Source organism: Podarcis erhardii (genome assembly GCF_964252035.2).
Source record: "Podarcis erhardii genome assembly, chromosome: 1".
NCBI lineage: Eukaryota > Metazoa > Chordata > Lepidosauria > Squamata > Lacertidae > Podarcis > Podarcis erhardii.
The window spans coordinates 20,432,272-20,451,851 of NC_138497.1; the positions used below are offsets into that span (position 1 = coordinate 20,432,272).

Genomic DNA, 19,580 nt, shown 5'->3' on the forward strand with positions numbered 1-19,580 from the left:
GTGACTTTTCTGAGTATAAACATTATCAAAAAGAATAGAAGTATGAAACTGGATCTTGTGAGATTAAGATGACCAGTAGGTCTGGCAACTTTTAAATCCCCTATGAAGTTGGGGATTTAGCAAATATAGGTGGAGGTTAGTGATCCTAAAAAAAATATGGAGCTCAGGGATGTTAGTTTTACTTTTTACCATCTTAGGTTTTATCTGTTGATCCCAATCTTTATTTCTATGTAACATGTTATCAACGTATTTTTCCTTTTAGAGAATTTCGATTTACATCAGAAGTTCCAATACGTCTTGATTACCATGGCAAGCATGTTTCTATGGATCAGGTTTGTTGACTTTTGTTGATAAAATTAGCCTTTTGGAGTGTCACATTCAATAGTTCTTTCTTTATTTTGGAAAGATGAAACGTTTATGCTCAAAATCTTCAAAGAAATAAAAAGATTGCTAAACTTACGGTCTTGCAAATAAGTCCAGAAGAGCTGGTAACCTGCAAAGATTCTTACCAGTCCATTCGCCCACACATCCATTTTGAGGGTCATTTGTGGTTTAAAAAAATTAAATCACCAACTTTCTGCTTTGTCACCTGGAGGAGATTCTTGTTCACTGCAGGCAACTTGCATTAAAGTTTAACTTTCATTAAAGCAGCCAGAACCCAATATGCCATCAAATTTCAGATGGCATTCTGCAGTAGGTAGTAGTGAAAGACCTTTTGGTAAAACTTACATACCTAACTGCAAAACAGGCATAATTTCATTGGTGGGCCCTCATAGTGATGGCTATGGAATACTTACTCTAGGAAAGCTAAAGTTGTCCTTTCAATGCCAGGCCTAGACTGCCTTTGTTCTCCCAGGCCATTTAAGATCATGTGCTTTAGTCCCTGTTGTTATGGTTGGTGGCTTCTAACCTCCTGTAACTTGATGGTGATGCCAGCTTCTATGCTTTTGGTTGTATTTTATTCCGTTTTTATTATATTTTGTGTTTGACCTTTGCGCCAGTCAACTTTCTGAAGCTTATTGTGAAGTCTTATTCTAGCATTACTTTTCTATACAGCACCCAGGGATTTTATTTTGGGAGGCAGCTTATAAATATAGTTAATTTAGTAAAGAAATGATGAAAAGCAGTCAAGAATATTTTGGTGTTTATTTGCTGCTTATGAACTGTTTGACCCTTTTAACTTTCAGGGTACATTAGCTGGGATTCTGATTGGGCTTGCTCAGTTAAACTGCTCAGAATTGAAACTGAAGAGGCTTTGCTATAGACATGGGTAGGTTTTTCCAGTTGTTATAATGGAGTTGCTGTGTGTTAGACTGTCTGTTCCAGGAAAACCAACACCGAGCATTGTAATGGTGGGTGGAATTCAGTGTTGCACTCTTCCAATGGTTCTATCTGTACAAGCATTACAACTTGTTATACAGAACTATCCCCACTCGCCTCCCCCTGTGCACCGTTCTGCGGGTTCTCTTGAAACCACTAAGATAATTGGGGGGGGGGTGCACAGGGGGAGGAAAGCAAGAGGGCGGAAGTCCTTGAGCAGGACTTCTGCTGACGGGGCTGGTGAGGTGACTCCTGCCCTGTGTTTGCTGTGAAGGAAAGACAAACAGAACAATTTCACTAGTTCAAGCGCTTTGGGCTGCAAAGCTGAACTTTCCCTCCCTCTCCTGTCTCTGTGAAACCCCTGTGTGCCCCCTAAATTGCCCCAGAGAGCTGGGGGAACCCCAAAACATATTTAGAGGTGCACATGGAGAGGGAAGGAAGTTCTGTAGTGCAGCCAACGGTGCTTGCTCTAGCAGAACTGTTTGGTTGGTAACTGGCCAAAGTAATTCACAGATTTTAGTAGCAATAAGTGATGTAGTCTCTCCATCATACCTTCCTATCATTCTTTAGGTAACAAAATGTTACTTTTGTACACACACAGGTTGCTAGGTGTGGATAAGCTTTTCTCTTACGCCATCTCAGAATGGATTAATGACATCAAGAAAAACCAGCTACCAGGTATTCTAGGAGGAGTCGGGCCAATGCATTCATTGGTTCAATTAGGTACGTTCCTGCAGTATTTTTTAAGCCTCTTTGTTTTTTATTCTATGCACATGCATTCATATGAATGAATATTTTTCCTGAGCGATTATCCATGGCATGCTATCTTTAATTACAGTGCAGGGTCTAAAAGACTTGGTGTGGTTACCAATAGAACAATACCGAAAAGACGGCCGCATTGTAAGAGGCTTTCAGAGAGGTGCAGCTTCTTTTGGTACATCTACTGCAATGGCAGCGTTGGAACTGACAAACAGAATGGTTCAGACCATACAGGTATGTTTTCCCTTTATTGATGGGGATAGGCAAAGGAGTTCTAATCTTATTTGAAGCAAACAAGATTTTGGAAAATGGTTTCAGAAGTCAACTAAAGCCTACAATTACATTGCTAACTGAGATCTCTCTTGTTTCATCCTTAATTAAGAGGAGGGAAGGTGTGGCCTGTGATGTTTCGGTAGCTTGGTATTTGGAATAGCATTTTAAAGAGTTAGGCATGAATGCTGAAATCTGAACACACTGGGGTTTTTTCCCCTTTGGAAGTCGTGTCTATTCATTGCTGGCAAAATATCTCTTAGATGCAGCAGGCGTTGTGTGAGAGAGGAGGGCTTATATATTGTAAAGAGACTGTGGGAATGCGTATTGCAGCTCCCCGTGGAAATCATGTCAGCAGAGCCCAGGTAGCGTAGGGTTGGAGATGAAAGACTGATTTTATCCACACCACAGTAATAACCCCAAGAAATATTATATCCCTACAGAAGTGAATGTCAATAATTAACTTAGTTGAGAGAAAATGAAGGTGTGCTCCTTTGAACGCCATAATTTGCTCTTTTTTGGACCATGTCTTAGTGTATGTTGGGAATCGGCAGGAGTGGATAGATAGATTACAAGGAGCCCTGGGAGATGAGAATGTATTCTTAATATTTAGCATTGGCTCGTGTTTGAAAAAGCTAGGAGGCTTATCATAATGTACAAATAATTGGATATTATGGCCATATCTAGGTTTTTACTGGCTCACCACACGTGATAAGAGAATGTGTTTTTGATTTATTTATTGAAACTGATACTTAGGCAGCTGCAGAAACAGCTTATGACATGGTTTCCCCCGGGCCTAGTTTAATTGAGACAAAGAAGATCAAACGACTTTCTCGCTACCGCCTGGCTCATCAACCTGTGGACCTTCGTGAAGGTGTGGCCAAAGCATACAGCGTTGTAAAAGAGGTAAGGAGCATTACCATTGTCTTCTGGCCATCTGCATTGCATTCACTGAGGGAGGGATAGATGCCATTTTTAGGATATTGCTATGGCTTTAATGAGGCTATATATCCTTCATTTTTCTGCACAATAATTTTAATTCTCCTTAGGGGAGTGGTATTTTCTCCATGTTGGTTTCTCAGGTGGACACCCAAGAGAGGGTTGCAGTTGCTTGGTATCTCTGGAATGTGGCATTTCAGCTGCCCTTTGTGACGCACTGGAACCCCTAACCACTGCTGACTCTGATTGCTCTGTCGTTGGTTTCTTTCCAATGACTAGGAACAGATTTAAATCCATGCTTGACATTTTGTTTCTCTGCCCAATGTGCGGCCCAGCAGGCCACACACTGCATTTCACCACTGGTTGTATCTACTCGCCTTGAAACCAGCTTCTGGTGCTTAGGCGACTCACGTGGGCATCAAGCTACTTAGCCAGTGTGGGTCTGCAAGAACTGAATTCACCGTTTTGCTGCTCTGTGGGAAGGGCTTCCCTGTTTCATTGCGGTGAATAATGGGATGTAATTGACAGGGATTCTGGGGCTTGTAAAGACTGATGACCCAACCCACCGCCCCCCCCCTTCCCCAAGCAGTTTACTTCACTAAAGGGAGATGGTGCAGTTCTTAACACTCTGTTTTGTGTGTCTGGGACTCTCTTAAGGGGATTACCGATACGGCGCATACCATCTATGAAACTGCTGCTCGAGAACATGAGAACAAAGGAGTCACTGGAGCGGTGGGAGGTGTCCTCCGCCAGATCCCGCCAACTGTGGTGAAACCTCTCATAATGGCAACGGAGGCGACGTCAAATGTGTTGGGCGGCATGAGAAACCAAATCAGGCCTGACGTGCGTCAGGAAGAGTCCCAGAAGTGGCGCCTTGGAGAGGACTGATAGCTTTAAAAGCGTGTTTGACGTACAGACACTGGGAAACTGGAAGCATAAATCGTTTATCCTCATGGCAGCTTTAGATGGGACGTATCCTTTTAATATGCTTATCTCAGGAACACAAGCGATTGGAAAGCAATTTGATGGCAAAACCTGAAAGGAAGCTTGGTCAGTGCCAAATGGAGTGGCACCTTCAAAAAAAATATTACGGCCAAATCCAGGAAAATGCTTGCTTTAGACTGGGCGCTATGTCCTCTGTGGTATCTTGATATTTGTTGTTGGCAGGGTATTTTTGTCCTTCTTTTGAAGCAACCACACTTCCCATACTTATCAGTCTACTTGTATATAAAGGGGTTCCCCAACCATGATTGAAATATGTTTAAAAAAGCAAAGGGTTACATTAGTGCCCTTCTGTAACAGGGTTGATGTCTGGCGTGAGACATGGACACTACAGGATACTAAAAGGAAAAGGGGATTTCAATTATTTTGCTAATTGTGAGTGTCTCACATGTGGCACTTAGCAACAAGGACAATCTGTCTTGATACCTGGTCAGAAAATTGTTTTCAGACAACTGTGGACACTAATTGTTTCCCCTTCATAATGAATTCCTCCTTTTGTGGAGATTTGAGCAATCTGAATGTTGCAGACATGTTCTGTTGTGTTGCACTTTAAAGAATTTTGCCTGTATATTGCCTTTTTAAAATAGTTGTTAATAAATGTGCATTTTGTCCTTACATAGTTTTAAAACTTATGCAAATCACTTAAAGGGGCAGAATACTACAAGATCATCAGTGACATTAAAAATGGATTGCAGTGCTTGCAGTTATTCAGTTACTGCTGCATAGGAAAAAGGGGTCTAGTGAGCGGTTGGTTCTGAATACACACAGAGAGAATACAGTTTGTGGGGAAAGGTGTCTTATGAAAGGAATATTGTGACTTGTATATGTTGACATGAGTTCATTCAGTTTAAATGCTATGCAAGTTACATCTTGATAGTCATTTTTTCCAATTTTCACAGCAAAGTTATTTAAAACTTGTTCAGATATCAGAATATTTTTTGATTGATTTGACAAGCTGCTGTTCTACTGTGATCTTAATGTTCTTAATTGATTCCAAAACCTAATTTGTGTACACTTTTTCATTGGAAACAGAGCTCAGAAATATTGTACCCTGAGAAGGGTATGCAGATTCATATTAAGCTTCTTTTCTGGCACATAGTGGCAACTGCAGCTTCTTCAAAATAAACTCTGCATTTTGGGGTTCTTCATGGAGACATTCAGCAATGAAATAAGTTGCTGTCATTTAAAAGCTGCTTTTTTAACATAGTTAAAAGCAATGTGTACGTTTGAATAAAGGTCCTCTGGGCAGAGGTATCCAGCTAGTGTTTGGGTGAATGAGTGAGATATTTGGAGACAGGTGCTAATAGAGCAAAGAACAAGCACCAGTAAGCAATAACATTACAATCAGCTGTCTCTAAACCAGGGGTAGGGAATCTTTGACCCTCCAGACATTTTGGTTCCTCACCCCTGCTCTAATGCACAAGGGAAATTGCAATCTACCCCACTCTTCTAAGGCTCGTATTTTTATTTCTGACATTGGCTACAAGTGTTTACAGCATTCATTCCCCATCTTTCTTTCCTTTGGGACACCATGGCTCTGTATGCATGCCATTTGACACTATGACCCTGGATTATTTATTTTTGGTTCAAAATATTGCCCATCCCTAACTTAAGTTACTTACGAACTTCATCGAGCTATTAGGATGGATGTTCTGGGCACCTTGTCTAACAGCACTTAATGCAAAATAATCTTTCTCCACTTCACATTGCTGATTGCTATGTTAACATGATGACAATGAGTTGAGAAGAAGTAAAGTCAATACATTTACTGATGTGTTGGGAATAAACACAGTTTCACTTGTCCTGAGTGCACTGTTGGCAGTATTTTGCAGCTTAAATAATGGTAGTAATTGATACAGATGGCTGGACCTAGAACAACTTAAAGATTAGACCCACAGTGCATAAGAAGAATCAGACTGCCTGCCTTCTTGGGAGTGCTTCCATTAACAAACAGACATTACTACGAAGGACTTAAATCAAAATGCTAATTGATATTTATTGCAGAAATAGCACGTTGGTGTGTTGCTGCCTTTTTTGCAAAACATATTCAATACCTTGCTACGCAAATACAGTTATCACAATACACAAAGCGCAACAGGCTTAACAATAATAACTGTAAACATTTTATTGTATATACCGTACATATGAACTGTATATATTGCACATACTGGGCTAGACCTTTACGTTAGGAAATAACCAATAAAATGTTTACGGTTATTATTATTCAGCCTGTTGCGCTTTGTGTATTGTGATGCCTTTTTTGCAAAGGCAAAGCAATGCTGTTTCTTATTTGCCAGTTTCCCTTTAGGTCATGGGTAGGCAAACTAAGGCCTGGGGGCCGGATTCGGCCCAGTCACCTTCCAAATCCGGCCCCCGGATGGTTCAGGAATCAGTGTGTTTTTACATGAGTAGAATGTGTCCTTTTATTTAAAATGCATCTCTGGGTTATCTGTGGGACATAGGAATTTGTTCATTCCCCCCCCCCCAAAAAAAAATTTGTCTGGTCCCCCACAGGGTCTGAGGGACAGTGGACCGGCCTCCGGCTGAAAAAGTTTGCTGACCCTGCAGGTGCTTTATCTGCTCTTCCATCACATGCACTGAAGATAAAGGAACAGTGGCACTTACAGGCTTCTCGTGAAGTAAACAGATAGACCAAACCATCCCATCATAAACTTCCTTTAACATGTCCATCCAATAAGAATACCCCACATTTCTCAATACAGTGCAGTGTAGAAAAGGCAAAAGAGGATGCATTAATCTAAAGTACACATTTTAAATAAGTGGTGCCACTTGGTCTAGATCCTGTCCTTAATCTCTTGACTGTGTGACACAAATGGTCAAACGCAGAAGAACCAGGGTTGAAAGCTAATTTGTGCCGATTCAACTCGAGTAGCTTCTCATCGGAGCTCCTTCGTTAGCCTCTAGCCAACTGTGCCAAAGCCTTCGTGGTCTAATGTCTAATGTCTGCAAGATGAGAAGGAAAACTGGTAATGAGTCAGTGAGATTTTAGCATGGTAATGGCCCATTGGGTGCTGATCTAGGTGTAGAAACAGATTTTGAACCAACTTTTGAAAACTTCTCTAGAGGAAAAGAAGCTACAAGCAAGCCCTTGCATTTAGATCCCAATGCAGCTGCTTTGGAGTGGTTAACTCGTGCAACCATTGTTGTGTATTCAGTGTCCTGATTCAGGCAGGTTGCAATATGTGTCTACATCCTTCTGGTAGTTGCTGATACCCTATCTGTTTCCCTTGATCAACAGAAGGAAGTGTCAAGAACATATTTTTTTCTGGAACATATAAGAACCAAATAACTAACATTTTGCAACTTGCTACTTTGCAGAAGGCAAGGTGTTCTATGTCGGTGTAAAATAATATGTACAATTAAACCCAGTTGCTTCACATAGATGATCTGTGGGGTCGTCTGTTTCGCAATGGCAGAGGAACATAGGAAGCTGCCTCATACCAAGTCCATCTAGCTTTCGAAGAGTGGAGATGCCAGTAACTGAAACTGGCACCTTCTGCATGCAAAGCAGATGTTCTTATGCTAAGCTATGGCTCTTCTCCAATGAGTTCACATCAAAAGTCTTGCACAGTCCCAGTTTTGCTCAGGCATCATTTGCATACAGTTGTGGTATCCTGTGAACATGCTTTCCTAGCTAGAAATCCCACGTTTCCTTCTAAAAACCAACTGCCACCACAGTCCTCCTTGACTATGAGAAAGGTGACACAGAAAAGGTTTCCCTTTGGCTTGAAGGGCTGGTAGAATGGGTTACGGCACCACATTCAGCTCAAGGCAGGAATTAACACTTTGAAAGTGGGCCACTATCATGTTGCTCTAGTTTGCTTCCTGCCTTTGACACTTTCAGTCAACCATCCCTTCAGCTTCTTCAACTACTACTCAGGCTAGTTCTTTGCTACTTTCCCTCCCTCTCTGCTTCATATGCTATCTTTCTTGCCTGTCCCTAACGCTTTGCTGTGAGCTGGTGTTCTTTTGATTTTGGATTAATATTACGCTGCATTAACCACCATTTAGTGAACATTATAAACCGTAAGCTGCATCCTTGAAGCTCTATATATCAGCAGCTGCTGATGTAAAAGTATCCGAATCTCTTGGAAACGGACTTGAGCTAGACAGCCTGCCAATGGGACACCTCATTCTTTTTCTACGTACTGTATTTGTAAAATAGGAAGAAGTGGTTAATTTAGTAGAAATCTGTTTTACATGTGAAACATGCCAGGCCTCGTAGCAATAGAGTATTTTTCAACAGTGACAAACATGCAGGTATACGTTCTCTTGAATTGCTGTTGTTTATAACCTTGCCTCGTCCATCACCAGCCTTCTACAGCTTACGATTCTGACAGGAAATGGAACTTTTTGCAAATGCTGGTTTGTGTTTACATTTTGAAATCAAGTGGAACTCATTAGTACACATGTACTTCACTTTATGTGGTATAATTTTGTAGATAGCCTGATATTGTAAAAAATAAATAAATGCAAAACCAAACTGTAGAATCATATGAAAACTAGAAGCTACTCTGGAAGAGAGCTGCTGTAGTCCTTTTTCCTCTTTTTCTTTTACCCTTATTTGGCTTCAAACACTGTAGTTCCCCCCACCCCCAGCTATGCTTCCAGCATAGTTTCTTGGTACCAATTTTGATGTATATCGACTAGTAAAGGCCTTACACAAATACGGTGTTCTGTTCGATGCAATTAATTCATGATTTTTGTCAGCTGCTGTCATCAAAATAAACAGTCTAAACTGATGTTTTGTGTAGGTTTTCTTGTGTCGACTTATCATTGGAACTGTAAAAAGGTCTGATGCACATAGCCAATCTTTTTTCCCCTTTGTTGTTCTTTAGTCGTGTCCTACTCTTCGTGACCCCACAGACCAGAGCACGCCAGGCACTCCTGTCTTCCACTGTCTCCCGCAGTTTTCTTTGGTAGCGTCCAAATCAGCAGGAACGCTACAATTATATGATAAGGAAACCAAAACCAGCCCTTTGACTCTTAGCAAAAGTCACCCCAAATACTAGATTCCCAAATATACTGTAAAGTCCAGGCCCACAACGTGCCCAAAGGACTAGCACACTGCAGTATTGGCTGGATCCCAAATGTGTGCCTTGGTCCATGACTGCACCCTCAGATGGTGACAGGAATGTGTAAACAGACATTGTAAAACACCACTGAGTTTTCACATCCCCTTGTGATCACACAGCTGCTAGTCATCAATGAGAAATTAAGGTAGACATGTCTGAACCAGTTAACTGCACTCAAGCGACTGAGGTGATCACCCATAAGTCATTTGATTTTTTTACATTTTTTGCGGGGGGGGGGGGGAGGCGATGCACACAACATGGGGATATGATTAACTGAGAGAGCAAAGCTTCATCGCTGTGCTTACTTATGGCCTCCCATGTCTTGCGCTTAAAAGCAGGCACTACAAATTTACACCTTTCAGGGATAACCAGTTTTCATTGCCTGAAGACAGCCACTAAAATGCTAAAGCAGTTATCCGGAGTGCTGAACTTCAGGGTAAGTTAAAGTGTGTTGATAGATACTGTTTTGATTTTGATTATATATTTTGTGGTTTTATATTGTGGTTTTATTCTGTGAACCGCCCTGAGACCTGTGGGTATTTATTAAATTTATATGCCACCTGAGGGTAGTATAATAAATAATAATAATGATAATAATAGATACTAGCCAGTGGATTAGAGTTGGGCTTTTTCTTTCACTCTCCATGAAAGCTCCCATGTACCCCAAAAGCCTTTCTTGGGGAACCTTCAGTAAAGGCCTGGGATGTGATGGGAAAATCTGTGAAAATCAGAAGGAGACACTTTTCATTTAAGCGGTGGGAGACTACGATACAGAGGAGTTGGTGTGTATGCCTCATTGGTGTGAGTTGACTAACTTTTGCTCGGACAACTGATCCAAACCAAAGCAATTCCTAAATTTGTATCCTGCAACTTCTTTCCTGAGAATGGGACCACCGAGGTGGCAGATTCCAACCTTATTTGTTTTAAAAATGGCCATGCAAGCCACAAGGAAAGGATTGCAAAAAAAGGTCATTGGGGGGGGGGGGGATGTTTCCTCGGCACTGTAGCTTGAACAGGGCCCTGTCAGTTTGGCCTAACCCAACTGCTGGGTTGACAGGAGGCAATTGTGGTGGATCGTGTTTCCCTGCATCCCCTAGTGCAGCCCGCACAGCATATCCTCAAGCTCCGTGTACCATTTAATATGACGATCCGTGCTGACATCCAGAGAGTGGGCCTTCAAAGGCAATTTGCTTCAGAGTCTTTCACGTCGTCATCCGAGCCGAGGTTTGTTCGCCGATGCTGCTTCTTGTGAAGTGTAAGCTCCAAATGCCTCAGAATTGCCACAGAAGCACATTGGGGGCTGGAAGCAGAAAGACCGGTTCATTTAGCTAAAGAGCCCCCCTCCCTTTCTTGTCTGTGCTATTTGATCCATAGCTCTGTCACTACAGCAGGAAACTCTTAATCCCAGGGTTGTGGGTTTGAGCCCCGTGTTGGGCAAAAGATTCCTGCATTGCAGGGAGCTGTACTAGATTGCTTTTGTGGACCTTTCCAACTCTTCTCAATTTGCTTTTTTTGGTTGTTCTTTAATGTACAGTGGTACTTCAGGTTAAGTACTTAATTCATTCTGGAGGTCCGTTCTTAACCTGAAACTGTTCTTAACCTGAAGCACCACTTTAGCTAATGGGGCCTCCTGCTGCTGCCGTGCCGCCGGAGCACGATTTCTGTTCTCATCCTGAAGCAAAGTTCTTAACCCGAGGTAATATTTCTGGGTTAGCAGAGTCTGTAACCTGAAGCTTATGTAACCTGAAGCGTATGTAACCTGAGGTACCACTGTACAAGTTATTTTACAATGCTTTTAATACACTTCCGTAACCCACCCTGATCATGTGTACGAAGAGCAGGCTGGAAGTTCAAATAAGGAAATGAAATGAAAATACTGTACCGATCTTTATATCCTAATTTTGAGGAGTTCTTTGTAGGTCTTGTATGTGTCTTACACAACAGTTTCCCTGTGGAATCCCTACAATTTCCATAACCATAAAGTGGCAAGGTTTCTACAGCAAACAGCCCACAGATCTCTGGCACCCGTCGTGCCGCTAAGAAACTTTGATTTCCATTTTTTTCCTTGACAGCTAATGGTTCTAGTCAGTAGAGGGCGCTCAGTAACCGTCTCCTTGGCTCAAGCCTCCCTATACTCAAACCGACTTCTGGAACCCTCTCCAACAACAATATGAAGAAACATATTAAAGTTACAGTAAATGAAAATGATCTCCCTCACACAGCAGTGATAAGCATACGAAAAGCATTAACTCTGAATCTGCAAAGGTCATGGTTGCTGAACTCATAGAATCATAGAAGGGACCCAAGGGCCATCTAGTCCAACCCCCTGCAATGCAGGAATCTTAGCTAAAGCATCCATGACAGGGGACCATCCAACCTCTGCTAAAAACCTCCAAGGTTGGAAGAAGAAGAGTTTGGATTTGATATCCCGCTTTATCACTACCCTGAGGAGTCTCAAAGCGGCTAACAATCTCCTTTCCCTTCCTCCCCCACAACAAACACTCTGAGGTGAGTGAGGCTGAGAGACTGAGAGAAAAGTGTGACTGGCCCAAGGTCACCCAGCAGCTGCATGTGGAGGAGCGGAGATGCAAACCCAGTTCACCAGATTACCAATCTACTCCTCTTAAGCACTACACCACACTGGCTAATCCACCACCTCTCGTGGGAGTCTGTTCCACTGTTGAACAACAAGCATGCTCCTTCTTCCATGTGACAGCCCTTAAGATATTGGAAGATGGCTATCACATATCCTCTTTTCCAGAACAAAAAATTCCTTCCCGTAGCACTTTAAAGACCAACTAAGTTAGTTCTTGGTATGAGCTTTCGTGTGCATGCACACTGAAACAGAAGTCACCAGACCCTTCTATATAGTGAGAAGGTGGGGAGGGATATTACTCAGAAGGGTGGTGGGAATGGGTGATTGGCAGATAGCTGTGATGAGCCTGTTGACGACTCTTAACGACTGCAATAGGTCTTACAGGAAAAAGCAAGGGGTGAGAAGGTGAAAAGTGGCTTTGTCATGTATAATGAGATAAGAATCCAATGTCTTTGTTCAGACCAGGTCTCTCCATGGTTTTAAGTTTGGTAATAAGTTGCAATTCAGCAGCTTCTCTTTCCAGTCTATTTCTGAAATTCCTTTGTAATAGAACAGCTACTTTGAGATCTTGTATAGAATGCCCTGGGAGATTGAAGTGTTCTCCTACTGGTTTCTCTGTCTTGTGATTCCTCATGTCAGATTTATGTCCGTTTATCCTTTGGCGTAAGGTTTGGCCTGTTTGTCCAATATAGAGAGCTGAAGGACACTGTTGGCATTTGATGGCATACACAATGTTAGACGATGAGCAATTAAATAGTCCCGAGATGGTATGTGTGATGTTGTTGGGGCCAGTAATGGTGTTGTCCGGGTGTATGTGGCAGCAAAGTTGGCATCTGGGTTTATTGCAGGGTCTGGTGACTTCTGTTTCAGTGTATCTGAAGAAGTGCGCATGCACACGAAAGCTCATACCTAGAACTAACTTAGTTGGTCTTTAAGGTGCTACTGAAAGGAATGTTTTGTTTTGACTATGGCAGACCAACACGGCTACCTCTTTTCCAGGCTAAACATACCCAGCTCCTTCAAGCGTTCCTTGTAAGGCTTAGTTTCCACTTTCCAGACCCTTGATCATCTTGGCTGCCCTCCTCTGCACACGTTCCAGCTTGTCAATATCCTTCTTAAATTGTGGTGCCCAGAATTGGACACAGGATTCCAGGTGTGGTCTGGCCAAGGCATAATAGAGTGGTACTATTACTTCCCTTGAACTGAACTGTTGTTTGCATTTGCAGAGCAGTCCATTCCTCACTGCAGTTCCTCCAGATTGGCTTTATTCTGGTTGGAGCCTCTTTGCTGTTTTCCCATGAGTCTCTGCTTGCATTGCAACAATGCATGAGGCTGCTCATGAGTAATTCATTCTATGAGCACTTCTTGTAGTGAGCCAGTCATTCTGTGCTTGGCATTCCTGCTGATGAACCAACCTTGTATAGATTTATTTCATTGACTTAAATATGTTGGGACACTTACTTCCATACTCTTTTGGGCAAAGGACATTTGCTTCTTTATTTTAGTCTGCTATATGAATGGTTATGTCAAAGCAGGAGTCTGCAGAGTGAAATGACAGCTACGTGTACAGAGCATTTTTAATTATGTTTTTCAAACTTGGCTTGCTTCCTTGTACAAGAACATCCTATTCTTCCTTTCCAATCCATATTCTGCTGTGAATCATGAAATGGGACGAGTCGTGCATAGTGGGCCAACTTTCTTGACTCAGTTTGATCTGCAGATGTTAGCAGATTACCTCCCTGTGAGAGTTCTCAAAGAACTCAAATGTGAACAAACAAAAACAAAAAACATAACTTGTCCATGAGCTTCCATACCTGAGAATTGGAAAATAGTCTGTGTAACACAATTTTTAAAAAGTGATTCCAAGAGATTCCTGGAAGTTATAGGCCTGTTGGTCCGGTGAGAGGTGGCACCCCATCATGCCATCCACTACAGCAGTGTTTCCCAACCTTGGGCCTCCAGCTGTTTTTGGACTACAACTCCCAACATCCCTAGCTAGCAAGACCAGTGGTCAGGGATGATGGGAATTGTAGTTCAAAAACAGCTGGAGGCCCAAGGTTGGGAAACACTGCACTACAGAATAATGTTCCACCATTTATATCAAGCATGGGGAGCTGAACTACAACTCCCATCAGCCACATAGTTCATGGCTAGGGATGATGGGAGTTGTAGTTCAGCAACAATCTGGAGTACCAAAGGTTTCCCCACACCTGAGACTCAGCTATACAGCTGCAAATAAAATGTTTGCAAGTGTGTTGTAAAATGCAGTCTACAAACATGACACTAGATGGCAATGGTGAGCTATGGCAAATTCAATGTATTTTTCAAAACATTTTTTTTTAAAAAAAAAGCATTTTCAAAGTGTTTTCTTACATGTGTGTAGATTCCACCCTGGTCTACATGAGACTCTCTTAGCACTTTACCAACACTGGCATTGTGAGCTCTGCAAAGAAATGATCTCTGCCTCTTTTTCTATTTCACCACAGTCTCTTTTGATTTGACTCCGGGGGGGGGGGGGGGAGAGGCTCAAATTATAGTTCCTCACAACAGTCAACACCCATTGCTTCTTTATTCAGCTTCAATGGTCTTTTCTCAGAAAGACACAGTGCGTCCAGGACACAACAAGAAGCCAAAGCAATGATGGAAAATGCTAGGTAATCTGGGCTCCTTTCCCACTCTTTCCATACTGATTTCATGCTTGGTCTAACTAGCCCTTTTCAAATCAGTCGGCTGCCTTAAAACACTAATGAACTACGGTATAAAGAGCATTGCTGCCTCTGTTCTTTGACAGAGACTCTGCCGGTACATGCAAGCCTAGCTCCGCCGACCTCAATTTGTGTGAACTTACAGTGACTGACATGCCGATGCTAAACCTTTTATTATCTGAGGATTTGTGGCAGCGAGAGGAGCAGGTGACCCACTAGCTTGGAAACAGGCGCTCACAAGCCGTGATGCCGGCAGGACCACTCTGCACACTAGGAAGAGCGCCAAAATCTTAGAGTGATAATATAAGGAGGCTGGGGAGAGTATTTGCATTTACTTTTGGACAGAGGCACATGAAAGTAGGTTTGCTGGCCGGCTCTTTCCCACTGCATCCCAGAGAACATGGCTGAGAGCCCTCTCATGTTGTATTGGATGTTTTTTTTTTTTTTAAAAAAATAATTTTTATTAACCGGCCAATCAAATCAAATTAAATCACATCACATAAATTCCAAAATACAAAGCCGAATTTTAAATTTTGTTGGGGGGACCCATATTTCAAGATTCTGATCATCTTCTTGCTACTGCATTAATGTCCAAATCAATCCAAATCAGTCCAAACAGAGTTCATAATTCTATCCAGTCTTATCTTGCTGTTTCCACATCACATCTTGTTCATATATTTTCTCTTTTTTCTTTATGATCTCTTCTGATAGTCTCCTTAAGCTGATAAACACCAATAATTATCCTGTGTGAATTTTCCGTTCTTCCAATCCTCAAATCGAGATGGTTTCCATATATCATCACCTTCATAGATAACAGTGCTCTTTCAATCATTAATTACAGAACTGTCATTCTTAAGTCCCACTGAGGAGTTTCACCCACAATATAAAAACATCTCTATTTCTCTATTTCTCCTCTCAGACTTAAGTCCTCCGACAGAACTTCCCAATATGGCGACGGCATTTTTAACTGCGTCATTCCAAAGCTCTTATACATTCCACGCTCTTCTTAAAACATGCTTTGGTTCAAAAGTTTATCTCCACACAGCCTTAAATCCACAGCTTAAGTCCTTAAAACGACAATTCTGACCCGTGAGGGGAGGGGATTCTTGTTTAATCACATAAGGAAAGAAAGGAAAGTTTTTTCCCCTCCCCCATCAGTCATTTGCCATACCGTATCTTGGCGTATCTTCTCATGTTTTATTCTTGTCTTGTTTTATCAGAGCTCTCTTCTGTTAGCAGTCTTTACTCCCCCTCCTTTCTTGAGATATGTGCATTCCTTCATCCAAATTGTTTCTTTTGAAGTTCTTGCAGCTAGTGGCGCGGATCAGGGACGGTGTCCAGGAGTGCCGGAATCCCACAGGAGGGCTTTGTGCCTAGTGCCCCCATCCCCACAAATTCGGGGGTGGTATAGGGCACAGCAGGCAACGGCAGTCCCCCCCCCACCATCCTGGGGGGGGGGTAGAGAGGCTAATTACTCCCATCATAGCCTCCAAATTACCTCGTGTGGGTTGGAGAGATGTTATTGTCAGCCATCTTCCGATGCGCCCCCTAGTGGCCCCCCTCATCTTGTATTGGATGTTAAGGGCGCTGTGGGTTAAAACACAGAGCCTAGGGCTTACCAATCAGAAGGTCGGCGGTTTGAATCCCTGCGACAGGGTGAGCTCCTGTTGCTCGGTCCCAGCTCCTGCCAACCTAGCAGTTCAAAAGCATGTCAAAGTGCAAGTAGATAAATAGGTACCGCTCTGGCGGGAAGGTAAACGCTGTTTCCATGCGCTGCTCTGGTTTGCCAGAAGCGGCTTAGTCATGCTGGCCACATGACCCGGAAGCTGTACGCCGGCTCCCTCGGCCAATAAAGCGAGATGAGCGCCGCAACCCCAGAGTCGTTAGCGACTGGACCTAATGGTAAGAGGTCCCTTTACTTTTTTTTACAGTTGTAAAGCAGAGAAAGGAAACTAGGAGCAGTACTTATAAACGAGCGTGAGAATTGTTATTCATTTATAAATCCATCTACATGTTTCTAAGCAGCTGCACAAAGATTAAAAAGGTAGTTCCTACCCATGGAATTGCAATGTAAAAGACACAACACAGAATTTTTAAAAGGGGATGGGGGAAAGAGGAAGAAAGCAGAGAGAATCTAAGATGGTGATTGCGGGCTACAAAATCCACTCAAATTTTTCTGTTTATCATTTTCTGTTTATCATTTCAAGCCAGATCTTGCCTGCTTCTTGGTTTTCAGGGCAAGAAAACTTTTTCTTAATCTTTTGGCGCTCACTAAATGGAGGCTGCCAACTTATTCCCCCCTCGCCTCACACACAGAAACACAAGTATGCATGCAAAAGCAGCAAAATAATATTAGTCTAACTAATAACCCCTTTTGTTAGTCTTTGATTATCAAAATACTAACAATTATTTTGTTAGTCATTTGATAATAATAGATTGAAGCATTTATTAGTGTACTATGGCCCACTTCATCAGATTCAATGACACATTATCCTGAGCTGTAGGCATACATACATGTGGCTGGGGCTGGAAATACTGAGGTCAGAAGGAAACAAAATGCAAAAAAAAAAAGCACAGACAGTGATAATTATATTAGTAGCGATTGCTATTCACCAAAACAAAACACAGTTGTTGATAACACAGACATTCTGGCATTGGTGAGCCAGTGAGCACATGAAGTGTTATTTTAACATTTAAATGAAAGCTTTGAGCTGTTTCAATCTGTCAGTAATAACACTGAGTCCGTTGATGAATTGTAATGCAGCAGTTTCATGTTACAGTCTCCTTTTGAAGTTTATTGTTCCCGTATGGCTGCCTTAAGGTCAGAGAGAAGGAGGGAAATGAGCACCAACACAGACAAGGGCTCCAGAGAGGAAAGAAGGTTCAAGGATAGCCTGATGGTGGCTGAAGGTTTTCCCATTGCAGCTATATAAGGAAAGACTATTCAGTCAGCCTGAGCGAGAGTTGATTTTCAGATCCCAGTTCAGAAGAATGCCAGAAACTGGAGGAGGATTCATTTATCTAGTCCTTTAAAAAAATATTATTCCAGTATTGCAACTCTTTTTCCTTCTGTCTTTGTGCTTTTTAATTTTATTTTTAAAGAAATGGAATGAGAATTGTGGAATCGTTCATCATGGTCACAGACAGAAGCATTCTAGCTGAGCAGGGCCGGTTGTTGCTCACAGATGACTCACTAGAATGAGTATCGCACATCAGAGGGATTTTCTGCTCACATTCCTCAATTCCGTCCAAAAGGGTTTTCCATGTGCAAGTTGCAAAAGGCTTTAACATCAGCACACTGTGCCTCATTTCCTCCATGTCTCAGTGATTCTGGTCTTAGGGCAAAAAAAAATTCAGACATAACATCAGGAGATCTAGTGTTCCATATTCTGCAGGTGGGACAGCAGAATATATGTGTGCTGAATCATATCAGAATCACAGTGCTAGATGACCAAAATGTCACCCCCTGTAGTCACTATTTACCTTTTGAGGGAAAGCATATAGGTACTGTTATGGGTTTGCAGGGAGCCAGGATCCCCTAAAATTCTTAGGTGCCAGATTCTGCCCATAATTTCTGAAACTAGTGAACATGGGGTTTGAAGTCAAGCCAGCTTCCCCAAGAGCTAGACTTTGAGAGGTGCCACCCAACAACAAATACAAGCGATAGCAGTCGTTACCTGGACAAAAGGTGAGTCATTCAGCATCAGAGAAGAAAGGGGGAGGCTGCCAAGATTGCAGGGTGTGTGAAAAAAGTGCCTTTTTCAGGAGGCTTTTGAAATGGAGGCCACAGAGAGACAGGGAGAATGCTGGATGTGAAAGGGTTGTTTTCTGCAAAGGCTGCCGGGAAGATGATGGAGGAAATAGATAGAACACCTGGCGGAGGCCATGAGAGGCAGAACCATCTTGGTGCTGGCTGGAGGAGGATGCACTGAGAGAATGGAAGCCACGACTGACTGCTGCTTCAGACCCAAGCTTGCTGAAGCTATGAGGGGGTCATCAGGAAGGAAGGGAGGAAGGAAGGAAGGAAGTTGAAATATACTCAGAGTCGCAAAGTGATTTCATGCTCTTTATTCAGCTCATAGTGGTGAGGAGGAATGAATGAATGTCCCCTCAAAGTATCTACTTTATATACATTATTTACACAATGGGCTGCACATGATTGGCTAATTCCAGGATTCTACTGTAGGCCAATCAGGTTGTGGATTCACTTCTATCTGGAGCATGATTGGGTGGTTCCTGCTAACCAATCATACTGCTGCATTGTTCTAGGACCAATCAGACTGCTGCATTCTGAATCCTATTGTTCTAGGACCAATCAGACTGCTGCCTTTTGGAGCCTATTGTTCTAGGACCAATCAGACTGCTGCAGTTTGGATCCTATTCAACTCAGTACATAACACCCCTCCCCTCTAAGTTCCAGTCCTGCCCGGAAGGTCGCATTCATAGTCCTCAAGGTACGCCGGTGGCCTACGTGTGCGTTGCGGCCTGGGGTGTTCCCTGGTCCGGGGTTCAGGTTCTGGCTCGTGTTCCAAGGATGGGGCTGTTTGGTCTGGCGCAACCGGCTCGCTCAGTCGTGGTTCTGGTTCCGGTGTCCTTTCGGCCTCGCGGGTCCTCTCTGTATTTACTGATTCTGCCTCTCCTGCTTGCCCCTGCTGCTCTATGGGCCTCACTGCCCCACTGTTCCCTTGGGACTCCTCTGACCTGTCCTCCTCCTCCTGGTTTTCTCCCGGGAATCGTCGCCGTATCTGGTCGCAGTGGCGGCGCCAGCATTGCCCCCCATCTGTTAGCACCTCGTACGACACGGGGCCCGTGACCCTGGTGACTGTGGCAGGTACCCATGCAGGGCCTGCCCCAAAATTCTTTGCGTACACTGGGTCCTGGGCCTCGAAGGTC

At 42.9% G+C, this 19,580-nt stretch overlaps 1 protein-coding gene across 3 annotated transcripts in view; it reads left to right on the forward strand.

Moving 5' to 3' along the window:
• Window positions 1-4,905, forward strand: part of ATG2B (autophagy related 2B) — a 41,447-nt gene extending 36,542 nt beyond the window's left edge. For all 3 annotated transcript variants that reach the window (XM_081857646.1, XM_081857645.1, XM_081857644.1), the window contains exons 37-42: window positions 263-332; window positions 1,188-1,270; window positions 1,922-2,043; window positions 2,159-2,313; window positions 3,106-3,255; window positions 3,946-4,905. In XM_081857646.1, the coding sequence (XP_081713772.1) occupies window positions 263-332; window positions 1,188-1,270; window positions 1,922-2,043; window positions 2,159-2,313; window positions 3,106-3,255; window positions 3,946-4,176 (811 nt within the window). In that variant the 3' untranslated portion in view covers window positions 4,177-4,905. The remainder of the gene's footprint in view (window positions 1-262; window positions 333-1,187; window positions 1,271-1,921; window positions 2,044-2,158; window positions 2,314-3,105; window positions 3,256-3,945) is intronic.
• The last annotated feature ends 14,675 nt before the right edge of the window (window positions 4,906-19,580 follow it).